This window comes from Clarias gariepinus, chromosome 26 (genome assembly GCF_024256425.1).
Source record: "Clarias gariepinus isolate MV-2021 ecotype Netherlands chromosome 26, CGAR_prim_01v2, whole genome shotgun sequence".
In the NCBI taxonomy this organism is placed as follows: Eukaryota; Metazoa; Chordata; class Actinopteri; order Siluriformes; family Clariidae; genus Clarias; species Clarias gariepinus.
The window spans coordinates 10,134,792-10,148,194 of record NC_071125.1 but is presented as its reverse complement, the minus strand read 5'-3'; the positions used below and the strand labels follow the sequence as shown (position 1 = coordinate 10,148,194).

Below are 13,403 nucleotides of genomic sequence, written 5' to 3'. Positions count from 1 at the left end.
CACTAATTCCACAGTTTTTTAGGAAAGATTGAAAATATTTGCATCTCAGCAAAACATCAAGCCTTGACTTTGATGGGCTTTAACAGCCCATCAAACAATTACAACAATTATTTGTAATGTCATTAAATAATTATACATTTTTCATCTTCTTTCTCAAACAAGATGTTTATTTTTCAAACAAGATGTTATCTACATAAAAGTAATGCAGACCTGTGTGTGTGTGTGTGTGTGTGTGTGTGTGTGTGTGTGTATATATAGGCTTTCCAAGTTTTTCTTAATGCTGACTGGAACTAAAATTTGGGTCAGAAAGTGTAAGGGTAATACAGTGTTTTTACATTTTGACTGATTGTGTTCATGACAATAAATATATTATTCTACATAGCATTACAATATCTAGTGTTGTATCTTTATAATACTACAAGCATTTACATACTAACAGAGCACTGATTAATGCAGCGCAAATCTTCACTGACCAAACATACACTGTCAGATACACACACAACCTCAGAAAATCAACACTTTCAGGGCATTTAGTCGAGTTATTAAAGATGGAGAAATTACAATAATTTAGTCATATTTCAAACTCTTGGCTAAAATAAGGAAATTTGTACTAACGTTTAAAAATCGATCAAGGTGTAATTGAGTTAAGATGTTTGGGAGAGTCTAATATTCTACATGGCACAGTCGCATGGTTTCTACATGACACCTTGTCTTGGACAATTCCAGTCTTAGCACTACATGGCTCAACATTTTGTTTCATTTAAATTACCTGCCAAATGGAATACAAAAAACACAAGGAGTTCAAAAAGACAACATGTTATTAACCGTGCATGTGATATGAATAATCCAGTATGCATACAGTATTTCTTTCACTGAGCACAGCATCTAGAGCATCGGGTTGATTTCCCCGTCAGTCGTCGTCGTCGTCTCCTTCGTCTTTTCTTTCTTCTTTATGCGGCACATAATAATAACCAGGGACAAAACTGCAAGGCAACAGAAATATTAATACATTTCTGACATATAGAGGGTTAAAGGGAAAATCCACCATATGAATCTTTATAATTAATATGTAATTTTCAAAAGCATCCAGCATTTAATTTCAACATATTTCACATTCCCATTTTAACAGACACCCTTGACAGGAGAGTGTCACTCTGACTGCTTCGGGAGTTCGGCCCAAGATTGTGCTCCTGGCCAACTCAAGATTCCCTAATATTAAGGCAAACAAGTTTCCGTTGCATCACTTTAAATACTCTATATGCATTTCTCATTAATATGCTATTGAATTTCACTGGAAAAGGGTGAGTGAGATTTTGTTTCAAGAAACAACAGTCAAACCTTTGGTCTAATTTACATTTGTCCACTATTAAACAGCGTTATAACTGTGCTATAACTGTTAATTTTAAAATAAATTATTATTATTATTATTATTATTATTATTATTAACAAATGTGTTTATATAAAATGTTAATATTCTGTGTGTGCTTTCTATAGTTCAACTTATTATTTTTAAGGTTTATATAGAAAGCATGTTACACACATATACATTACATACACTAAGTGTATAGCACATTTGATTAAACATTGGCTAACGTAAAAAATGCTGAATAAACGCTTTCTTTTCAGGACACTGAACATCTATGCACAGGGCAATGTCCTTTCAAATTCTTATTTTTAAAGAAGTTTAGAAATTTGGCCCTGAAATTGGGGACTTTTCATCTCAAAAAAACAAAAGTACATGTAAATTGTGGTATATTTAAAATACAGTGTTTTTACGACTGATTGTGTTCATGACAATAAATATATTATTCTACATAGCATTGCAATATCTATTGTTGTATTTTTCTAATACTATAAGCATTTACATACTAACAGAGCACAGATTGTCAAAAAGTTATTATATTATATAGACAGCATTATACTGTATTAGCAATATCAACCAAAATGTGTTACGGTCTGCAAAAACCTTCTGGATGATGCCGTGCCAATAATATACTTTATATATATATATACATTAGACACTAAATGTCTTATTTAAGAAAACAGAAGTACATTTTATCAAAACAATTTGAACAATTGAAACAATTTTTGTTTTAGTTTAGATTTTAAATTCTAAGAATTTGTCACTAAAAGACATGAAAAACTGAAAGTTAATTTCCAAAAAACTTAAAGGGAATATTTATATTGATACTGAATGTATATATTTTGTCCTTTACCGATAAATCCCAGGACGCCTCCGAGAATGGCCATTGTAGTGGACAGTCCAAACTTCCAGGCATGAGTCTCTGGCTCCATGTAACAGTAGCCCAGGTTAGTACAGTTACAAACTCGAACTGTATGAAAAAAGAAATAAGAACAGGGAGTAAACACAGCACTCTTAAAGTTTATGCCATGTAGATAGTTGATAACTCTTGGAAAATAAGTCCTTACCCTCGATCCTCTGTGTAATGCCCATGTTTCCATTATCCTTGATGTTGACAGGGATTTTGAAGGTCTGGTCACTGGTGGGCTTCCTCTTCAGCACAAGCTGAGCCGAAGTACCTACACAACACAAAGCAATAGTTTTCCTCTTTTACTAGGTCCAGATTAAACCAAAGGACATATTTTAGGTTAATAGCTTCAATTTTTTCCCCAATAATTTATCTTCAACTTTCAACATCGACTATGCATTCCGTTTACCGTTTATTGCGGTGATCTCCCAGTTAGGAGAGCTGCGCTCCAATTGCAGACTGAAGGTAAAAGGTTCCCCAAATGGCTCAGCATCTCCGTCTTTGGCAGTCAGTATCAAGGGCTTTGGCGTCTTCACACAAATGAATCCCTGAGTCTTCTCTAGCTTAGGATAATTATCATTTACATCCATCAGCTGGATGGACACTTCCCTCTCAGTTTGCTGCATCTGACCCTCTAATTCACCACAAACACAAGAGCATGCATATTCATCATTTATACAGTACATGTAGCCTACAAGATTACATTGTGTTTTATGTCACATTTGTCCAATTTGAGTCAATAAAAGAAGATAATTTAACATATGGAACATATAAAAAGTATTGTTTTTTATTTCATGTTTTATCATGAAATAATGTTGACGTAGATTAGACATTAATAATATGAAACCTTTGCAATTTCTTCACTATGACCCTTAGAAGTACATATGTAAGGGTTAACGTTGTATGGTTTCATTCCCACCTGATTCATATGCAATTATTCGGACAGTGAGCTGATCCACCACTTCTCTGTCCAACTCTGCTTTAGTCTTCAACTCGCCTGATTCAGGATTTAGCTCCAGCCAGCCATGCTCATCTCCCTCCATCTTAAACCTAACACACAAAGACAACAAAAATGTAAAGGTTATAACTCTATTGCATCTCTTCTCAACAGTAAGCACAGTAAACTTGCTTATGCCACGCTTTCCGTTTGCTTTTAGGCATCACTTGGATTTAAAATGCACTAACCTTATAGTTATGGTGTTTGTCTATTTTTGCTTAATATATTTCATTTTTGTTTCTCCTCCGAAGGCATTTTAAAAACAACAATAACAATGTTGGTGAGGGAAAACTATACATGCTGCTCAAAACTCTATTCCAATGGTCATGTCATGGTCATGGAGGGGGGATTTTATTACAATTTTAAACAAATTTAGCATGCTGTGCTGTCTGACAACCCCTATTGGGTTATAAATTTTTTTAACTTAAATGCAAACAAGATAAAAATCGATTTTGGAGTCACTGAGGCGATACATGAATTACCACGCAAAAAATCATTATACTCAGTGGATCGATTTTTTTTTTCCCTGCTTGATCTACTGCACTTCATGTTACACTTGTAACACTGACAACTGTAACTAGTGCACTAACAAATCGTTATACAGTAAGTTCAACTGAATGGGATTATTACATGATTTTATGTCCCTCTGGGTCTTCAGCTTGGGCTGCCAAGATGGTAGTTCCTACAGTGATATTTTCTGGAATGTTGATATTCACAGTATCTACAGTGAACACTGGAGGCTCATCCTCATCGGCAAGCTCAATGACAACGACCGTAGTGGAACGATTGTCATACACCACCCCCTCGATCAGCGGCTCAGGATTACGGGCATCAATGTGAAGATTATAGGTCGATTGAACCTCATAATCCAATGGCTACAACATGGAGAGAGATGTGAATGATTCTGATGAAGAGCAGTTAAAGGTATAAGTAGAACATAAAAACAAAGGACATACAATTCCAGCAAAGCCTGTCAAATAGTCCTCCTACCTTTGCTATGTAGATTCTGCCCTCTCCAGTGGTATCATTAACTTCTATGGCGAATACACTTTCAGGATCACCGGCAGTGATGTGGTATTCCACCTTAGAGCTGCCTGTTCCTGGATCATCAGCATCTGTAGCCTTGATGGTTAGCAGTGTGTCTCCTACTTCAGCTAATTCTGAAACACTAAATCTCCCATACTGCACCAGGGTGAACAAGCACAGCCAATAAGAGCAGACACTATATATATATATACTGTTTATATATATATATATATATATATATATATATATATATATATATATATATATATATATATATATATATATAGTATTTAAATAAAAATCGAAGAAGTAAAAGTGCTTACATCATTCTTCTCAAAGATGGGGACCTCGTTATTGAGATCAATGATTTTGATGATGACATCACACTTTGTGCTGTGAACTAGACATAAACAAGTTTTGCTGCTTAAGAATAATAACAGCATCAATTGGTGCATCGATATCAGACATAACATATCAAATATCATCTCCCATAACTAATAGCAAAGACTATAAATAGGTTTGAAAACAATATTTACTTTTTATAGAACTGAATATTTACATTAGTTGTTAAAGTAACCCATTTTGGTCGGATACTTGTATTCATTAATACTAAAGTTTTCCGTCCCAGTATCAGAAAAGAAAAAGTGTTATTGTGCCATTTGTACTTTTTACCCTTTATACTAATTAGCTACACACTTGACCTTTGATACACACAAAGATAACCGACACCTTGTTGACGGGTAAGGGCTTGTCACTAAGGTTTTATGTGCCTTTTGTTTATGTTGGAGATCTGCCCATGCATTCATGAGCTTGATTCCTTACCCATAGACATAATTCCCTGCTGAAACCACCAAGCCTAAACCTTACCTCCATCTGTGACCGAAACCTTAAGGTGATACTGCGGCACATCCCTTCTACGGAAGTTATGTTTGGCTACTTGGATCCTCCCACGTGTTTCATCAATTTTGAACATTCCGTCAAATGGACTGGTGGGAGTCTGGCTCAAAAGCTTGTAGGTCAAAAGGGAGTTCAGTGTGTTTTCCTTGTCGGAATCATGAACCATCAGATCTCCAACTTGGCTTCCTAATTAACATAAACAACATAAATGATGATTTAGGATAAAATGCAAAAATTACCAATTACAATTTTTCTTGTAAAGAACAAATGCTGTTGGTATTTATTGGATTTTTCTATATGTGTATAATTACATATCTTACCGACTTTCTCATTCTCCTGCACCTCAAACACACTTTCAGCATTAACACACTGAGGAGCGTTATCATTCGCATCTCCCACCTCAACTTGGATCTCCATAGGAGCTTCCAGCTGGTTGCCATGCTCATCTTCAGCCAGGACTACCAGGATGTACTAATGCACACAAAAGCTCACAGTCAGTCTAGATCACATTTCAATAAAAATAATGCAAATATTTCTTAGCATAATGACAAAAATATATATTCATCTTATTTTTGACCACAATCTTCACCTAGCAGTGTGTGATCTAGATGAGGACCCATTAAGGAATTTCAGTAGATCAGCTGAGCATAGTAATTCAAGGACTATAAATATTTTATGCCATAAATCACTGCTATTTCTGTATGACTGTATGAATGTTTAAAGAGATCTGAAGTGAGAGACTGTCATGAATTTTCTCTTTGAAACACATCTGTTTTAAGTCTATGGCACTAGTCACAATGTCACAATACCATCGCAAAAGAAAATCCATTTGGACTGACGTGACATATTTAATTACTAATGAGTTAGTAATTAAACTAATTAAACTCTTGTGGACCTTCCCAATTCTTTGTTAGATAGTTGTTTTTCATGTTACATATGCATACAGTGTAAAAGGTTACTTTATGAGTTTAAGGTCAGTGTTGGAAAGCTTAAAAGGGTTTATAAGGCATGAAAATTTCTGGTTGACTCACCAGTCAAGTTAAGAGATCTAAAGCAGAAATCATTAAGGAATGTATGTAAAACCTTGCATTAAACAAAAATTACATATACAGTATGGTACATAAATATTCTGGCAGTTTTCTAAATATACAAGCACATATTTACATATACTATGTCTTTTGCCTTGGATTTAAAAGATACAAAAAGCTAAATCTAGGGAAGGAAGAAGGAAGAAGGTCTTTAAGACAAAGAATTGTGGCTGGTGTCATAAAATATGTTCCCACTGGTTGTGAAGATTTCATCTAACAAGTAGCAGGCATGATAAAGCTGAAAGAGCTTCCTAAAGTTCCCAGAGACAACGTTATTAAACAACGCTTGAAAAATTGCCCTAGCAAAGACCATAAATATACAGGGCCATAGCAAATACCATAAACATCTCTTTATGTACACGTAATTTGATATGCAGGCTCATATCCGGCTCATGGAGCCACAACAAATGTCAACAAAAGTAGAAGTGCACTAAGCAAGATCACATGTGCTCTCAGACTAATAATAAATTATTCAGAATGACCTGAATGCAACATGGACAACAGTTATACAATAAACATTAAGCATTGAACTGAAGCTCCTCCGCTCCTTATTTTCAAATCAGAATAGTATGCTCTGTTTCAATGAAAGAAAAACTAGAGTGCTTTGGCAATAATTCAAGACATCATGTTTGAAGAAGGTTTGGGAATATAAGCTCCAGAACACCATAACCACACTGAGATAATAAGTTAACGGACCAATCTATTGAGACATATTAGAGGAAATCTCATTGATTTAAAAAGAATAAACAAAGATGAATGTTTCAACTAGACATCAACCCAAAATATTTGTCCAAAATAATTAATAAAGACCTCGCATGAATTAAATACCATTTATTCATGAGGGATTTTATAGGTATAAATGTATACCAGTACAATAATCCACTAGTAAGTAATTACTGTGTATCTTTACCATGTCTTTGATCTCTCTGTCCAGTGGCTCAGTGATGTAGATCTCTCCATCTTCATTAATAGTGAAAGGAAATGGAATCTCTCTCTCCTTCTGCACCAGCCTGTACAGTGCATTGGGGTCATTGGCACGCACCTAAAACACACACACAATATTATTACATTCATAAAATACACAAGTAACTCTAAACTAGAAAAAAAATTGACAAATAAATTTCAGAGTTACATTTTTTTCTGAAACCAGAACTGACCGTGGTAAGCAGCATGGGATATCCATCTTTCAAATTCTCCATGATGAGAAGTGGTTTAGGGCTAATCCACAGATTCTGAATCACAACAATATTGACTCTTGTAATGCTGCTCAGCGCATTCGGAACCCCACCACCTAAGTCCTCCGCTCGCACAATAAGAATGTAGTCTGGATCCTGTACGGCATTCAGTCGTCTGGTCTCTGCACAAATATAGGAATAGAAGAGCTAAACACTTAAGACCTAATTCCCTACTACGAAAAAATATAATAGAAACAATTTATGGATTATTTGCATGTTTGACAAAGCTACAGGTATTTGTGTATTTGCAGACTCTTAGGCAACTGTACGGAGGCCGAGTAGTGCAAAACAAATCAACAAAACCCAGAACAAAATAAATCCAAAAACAAAATAACAAAACCGAAAACAAAATGACAAAATCAAAAATGAATTAACAAAACCGAGAACAAAATAAATCCAAAAACAAAATAACAAAACCCAAAACAAAATGACAAAATCAAAAATGAATTAACAAAACCGAGAACAAAATAAATCCAAAAACAAAATAACAAAACCGAAAACAAAATGACAAAATCAAAAATGAATTAACAAAACGAGAACAAAATAAATCCAAAAACAAAATAACGAAAACCGAAAACAAAATGACAAAATGAAAAATTAATTAACAAAACCCAAAACAAAATAACAAAACGCTAAACAAAATAACAAATTAGTTTTGGGTTTTGTCATTTTGTTTTAGGTTTTGTTATTATTATTTTTTATTTGTTATTTTGTTTTTTAATTTGTTATTTTGTTTTGGGTTTTGTTAGTTTGTTTTGGACTTTTCGGCCACTGTAATAGGCAATGTTCAGTGATGCTATTTATGCACAGCAATCAGGTCTGACTTTATCTCAGGCGCTACTGCTTAAAATCACTGCAATGAGCAAGCTCATGTTGCATGAATGTTTTCTCCAAGTCAGAAGTTTTGTCACGATCTAATTTTTCACTTATGCCCTGACTCTACTGTTTTTCAGATTAAAAAAAAAAAAAAACCATTCATTAAAACAGAAATATAATGCCATATTAAATAACATGACAGCAAAGCCACAACTAGGGACTCGTCAATATCTGTACTGGTATTGAACATCATTTCACACATGCTCTTTTCAATGCTCTTTTCCTCCTAATCCACTAAAGTGATAAGTGACCTTAGCCTAGTGTTAATTGTTACACTAACATGTTATGACAACTGGAAACATCTTAAAATGTTTGATGAGCATCAAAGCAAATCAGATCACAAATTGTGCTCTGTGAAATTAACAAGAAGAGGAATTAGGGAATCTTGCATTAAACATAAATTTCAGCTAAAGGAGTTCACTTCGAGCAGCACACTGCATTAAGACTGTGGCTCAGGTCAGAAAAACAAAATGAAACATGCAAAAAAAACTTAATGCTGTACATAACTGTATGTGTGTTTCAAAAGTAGAACAAAAGCGCACAAAAAATCTCTCCACTACAACCCTACTTAATCTCAGGCAACTTGTGTAACTGTGTAGTACATGCATACAGTATGCAACGTTTGCTTTTTGTAGCCACTATGTAAATCAGGGAAACATAAAGAGAGATAAATAAATGACCTGTGAAATTCCGAGTTACATAATGCAAAGAAGTTAGTTAGTCATGTCAGTATCGGTATTAACAAGTACCACAAGAGACCCAGAATTAAGCTCTAAACTGAATGGTGTCAATGCTTCCCTAGCAACAGCCATTATCTATAGCCTTGACACACCTTTTTATAGTCACATCATTTATATTCATAGAAATTTTGCAGTTATGGAAAATTCAATTCAATTCAATTCAATTTTATTTGTATAGCGCTTTTAGCAATTTTCATTGCCGCAAAGCAGCTTTACACAGTCAAAAGAATTATTTAAGTTTGTATGAAATGTGAATTTGTATGAATCAAAAATTCATAATGAATTCATGAAAATGAAGCAGAAGAGCCAGTTAGACAGGATCTGAAATTCAAAATAAAATATCTAATGACTGATTGTTAATGTGGCACCATAAGATATTTGTGCGTGCGTGTGTGTGTGTGTGTGTGCATGCCATGCTCGCACCAGCACGTTGAACACAAGTGAAGAAGGGGTTGTCCTCAAAGGGGATGTCATTATTTGGCAAGCAGAATTCATTAAACTTCCTCCTCAGAACGTCAACATTTCCCCGAGTTTCCCCACGACTGTACATAACTCCAGTTCTGGCTCTTATTAAAGCAGCTCCTACAATACACAAATATTTTCACAATCCCACAAACACAAAAATATTTTATTATTATTATTATTGTTATTATTATTATTATTATTATTATTGTTATTATTATTATTATTATTATAAGAAACTCTTTACCCTCATTCGTGGTGGAAATTTCCCCAGTCTTTGGGTCAATAGTAAATAAAGCTGCATCAGTAGGGTTGGGAAATTGGCTCTCAATGCTGTAGCTCAGTTGTGAATTAGGTGTGTCTGGATCGTCAGCATCAGTGGCGAACACACGTACAAATGGAATTCCTATGTTGAAACAGAAAGACAACATTATAATTAGTATTAAGCTGTTGATCTTATTTTTAGGAATTTGAACATCTCAGAAGGGACATTACGTCTCACCTGCAGGTAAAAGCTCTCTAATAGTTCCACTGTACTGGCTCTGATTAAAGGCAGGAGGATTGTTGTTGACATCCACAACTAGGAGAACAACTGTATAGGGTCCATCAACGATTTCACCATCAGCTGAAAGAGCCTCAACCTACGATAAAATCATTTATAAATGTTTAAAGACTTTTCTCTGGTTTTCTCTTACTTTCCAAGTGGCAGTACATGGATTGGCTATTCTAACCTGAATGGACTTTCACCATTTCTTTGGTATACCTAATATCTTTACATTACAATTAGTACTGCTACAATTGTTACTTTATTGTTCACAGTGCTATACAAAGAAACTTAAATATAATGTATGGGCGTCAGCACAGTGTTGTAGTGGTCAGCACTGTGACCTCACACCTCCAGGGTTGAAAGTTCGATTCCCACCTTAGGATAAGGTTAGATTCTCCTAGGATAGACTCCAGCACCCCCCCCCCCCACCCCTCCCCCTGGCCCTGAATACAGGATACAGCAGTATAGACGATAAGTGAGTGAGTGCCTAATATTTCTCTTACATTTAGAGTATGTTTTTTTTCCGGGCTCCATTCCAGTGCTTCTTCAAGGTACAGCCAACCATCAGTAGATATTCTAATCTTCCCTTCTGTGTCACCGCTCACATGATATGATGAAACGCCTTCTGCTGTGGATGTAAACTGGACCCAGAGAGTTAACACATTAAAGGAATACGTCACTAATAAACGCCTGACACCGCATGAAGGTCAGTAAAGATGTGTTAACATAAACACATTAGTGTAGCTTCATTCTAATAAATTTCATGTCTGGGTATAATGTAATAGCTGTAATTATTCTGAAAATCATAAACTAAAATATAATGTTATAGTACTTATCTATTAAATAATAAAAACATCTTAACCTTGTTGAAAGGGTAAAAAAAAAGTCTGTACTATGAAAGAAGAAAGCAAATACAGTATGAATAGTCGATCTTTGCTTACCTGAAAAATAGGATACTTCGCTGGTGTGCCTTCTGGCACATCCAAGACTTTATGATCTAATGGTCCTTTCTTATCATCTAATCCAGCTCCATAAGCCTGTATAAAACATTTTTTTTTCCAAATATTTTCACGTTAGTACATTTTCATCCTGCATAAAACTGGAGGTTAAAGTGGGTATTAAGTGGATCATTTTCATGCATATTTTTAAATGATGGTTAGTTGTAATTGGTATTTAGTGATTAAAAATAACAGCCTAGAGTGGACTTTAGTACAGTTACTGATTTACAGGAAATGAGACCACACGAGTGCAAGGTGTTGCAAGGCTTAAGTGGTTAGTAACCAGCCTGCACTCTGCTAAGTGTTTAGAGCAGTTCATCTTAAACACACACACTTACAGAGTAGGCAAGAAAAGTCAGGAGCAGCAGCCGTGTGCTTGCCATACTGAGAAACAATTCCTGGAAAAAGCAAAAGCAATTACGAAGAAATATTAGTTACATATATGTCTAATATCATTACAGAATAATTACAAATATAGAACTCCCGCACCACCAGCTAATTTCTGGCTATAGTAGGATAACCTAGTCACATTAAAAATATATATATATAACTATATGTCTTAGAGGACAAATGGCCAAATGGAGTGTGTTATGAACAAATATACACCTGTACATTCCTATTGGACTAAACATTAAATAATGCAGTGCGTAAAATTGTTTAAATCATCAGTCTTTGGCAATTATTTTTACATTTTATTTATTTTTTATTATGAGATCAAAGATTATTTAAAATTATAAACAAATTTTATGGACACTTAAAAAAACAACATTCTTTCCAAATTATTTATCAACTTCAAACCCAAGGTCAGTGTGTTACTCATGCCCTACTGACTCGCTAAATAGAAACTACGCTGTTAATGTGTTTTGTTACTTTGATCTGATATGTTAAATCAAATACCTTAATCTTTTTTTTTTTCTAAGTATACACTTTTAAATGACCGCCTGGAGATGTAATTACATTATACTGTACATAGTAAAAAAAAAAGTAAATAGGTTTCTTTCATGTTGTTTAAGTGATAATGGATTTCTCTTTTTTAATGAAACTATATAAATTAATAATATAATTATTAAATAAATAAATAATGTTTTTATATACAAGATTTGACTAGAATCAGCAGTAACGAATGCAGTTCGTCGACATGGACACGCCTCAAAAGTGCAAGAAGGTGACTTTGAAACGCTTTCAGTCTCTCCCCGCGCTTCGTTACTTATAGTTTGGTTTATATATTTCTATATTTTGCACTTGTCATTTTTACTTATTGTACATATGTAAAATTTAGAACAATCCTTGACTTAAATACATTATTTTACCTAACAGATAAGAGTAAATGATTTGGAAATGATCAATAAAAAAAGTACCATACAGTAGATAAATCCATCAGAGAGAAATCATAACCAGCGATGACCACATCTCTTTGCGGTCAATGTCATTTACAATAAGCTATATTAATAGATTTTAATGAATATGATAAATGAATTTTAGATGATGATGATGATGATGATGATGATGATAGTTAAATAAAAAGAAATCAGATGACTTTTGAAGCATGTCTATATTTTTCAACTTAGGCCTACAAAGTCCTCCAGCCTCTTAAACCATATTTCCCCAGTGACCTCAGTAAACTTGTCATAATGCATGGCTAGAAACGAAAAACTTAAAATTCTCTATTTGTTCAAGCCGTAACAACGCAAATAGATGTACATGTGGAATATTACCATTTTACTGAAAATACTTTATATAAGATCAAGGTCAGATAAAACCCTTGTGGAAAGCTGCAGCAAAGTCAAATCAAGATCACATCATACTGTATGCTCCCATCTTGACAGTCTTTCTCTCTCACTGTCAGACACAAAATGTCATTTAATATCTTACCACTCTGGATATTGTTTACCTCCACAAACCATCTTTAACCGAAAAGGAACATTGGAGTAAGAGAGTGAAACATACCTGTCAGGTCAGATCCCCTTCTGGCACAGCACTGACAGGATAAAGCTCAAAAGCTTGGAGAACTTCCTGCTACTGTGAAACTTTAACTCATTTTATTGAACCTAATCATTATCTAAAGGTTCCGCTGCTTAGGGGAGTGGAGCCCAGTGCTCATGGGAGTGGAGTCCTTGTCTTTAGAAGTCAGTAAAAGTCGTCTGATAAAGACAAGCTTGCAAATAGAAAACACATGCACACTAAACCTAGTCTTTTTTAAATCTCTCAGGGTCTTGCCGTACCCACATATGGAAAACATGAAATGTTCAATAGGATCTGAATTGCTT

At 34.6% G+C, this 13,403-nt stretch overlaps 1 protein-coding gene across 1 annotated transcript; it reads right to left on the bottom strand.

The window, feature by feature from the left end:
- Positions 1-218: 218 nt before the first annotated feature.
- cdh17 (cadherin 17, LI cadherin (liver-intestine)) lies at positions 219-13,131 on the bottom strand. The gene is made up of 19 exons (XM_053487919.1): positions 13,084-13,131; positions 11,475-11,534; positions 11,080-11,175; positions 10,642-10,779; positions 10,094-10,232; positions 9,839-9,997; positions 9,553-9,711; positions 7,436-7,635; positions 7,189-7,320; positions 5,511-5,661; positions 5,161-5,376; positions 4,617-4,693; positions 4,258-4,449; positions 3,898-4,142; positions 3,190-3,320; positions 2,680-2,904; positions 2,431-2,541; positions 2,217-2,333; positions 219-983 (listed from the first exon to the last, which is right to left on the bottom strand). Exons 2-19 carry the CDS (start codon positions 11,517-11,519, stop codon positions 886-888), a joined length of 2,631 nt encoding a protein of 876 aa, XP_053343894.1. The 5' UTR covers positions 11,520-11,534; positions 13,084-13,131; the 3' UTR covers positions 219-885.
- Positions 13,132-13,403: the final 272 nt, after the last annotated feature.

Bases quoted from the DNA above. Each gene is read 5' to 3' on its own strand.
- cdh17 (XM_053487919.1), bottom strand. From the start codon at position 11,519: ATGGCAAGCACACGGCTGCTGCTCCTGACTTTTCTTGCCTACTCT. The intron at 10,780-11,079 runs GTAAGCAAAGAT...CTCTGGGTCCAG, and splicing joins CGAAGTATCCTATTTTTCAG to TTTACATCCACAGCAGAAGG. The intron at 7,321-7,435 runs GTCAGTTCTGGT...TGTGTGTTTTAG, and splicing joins ATCCCATGCTGCTTACCACG to GTGCGTGCCAATGACCCCAA.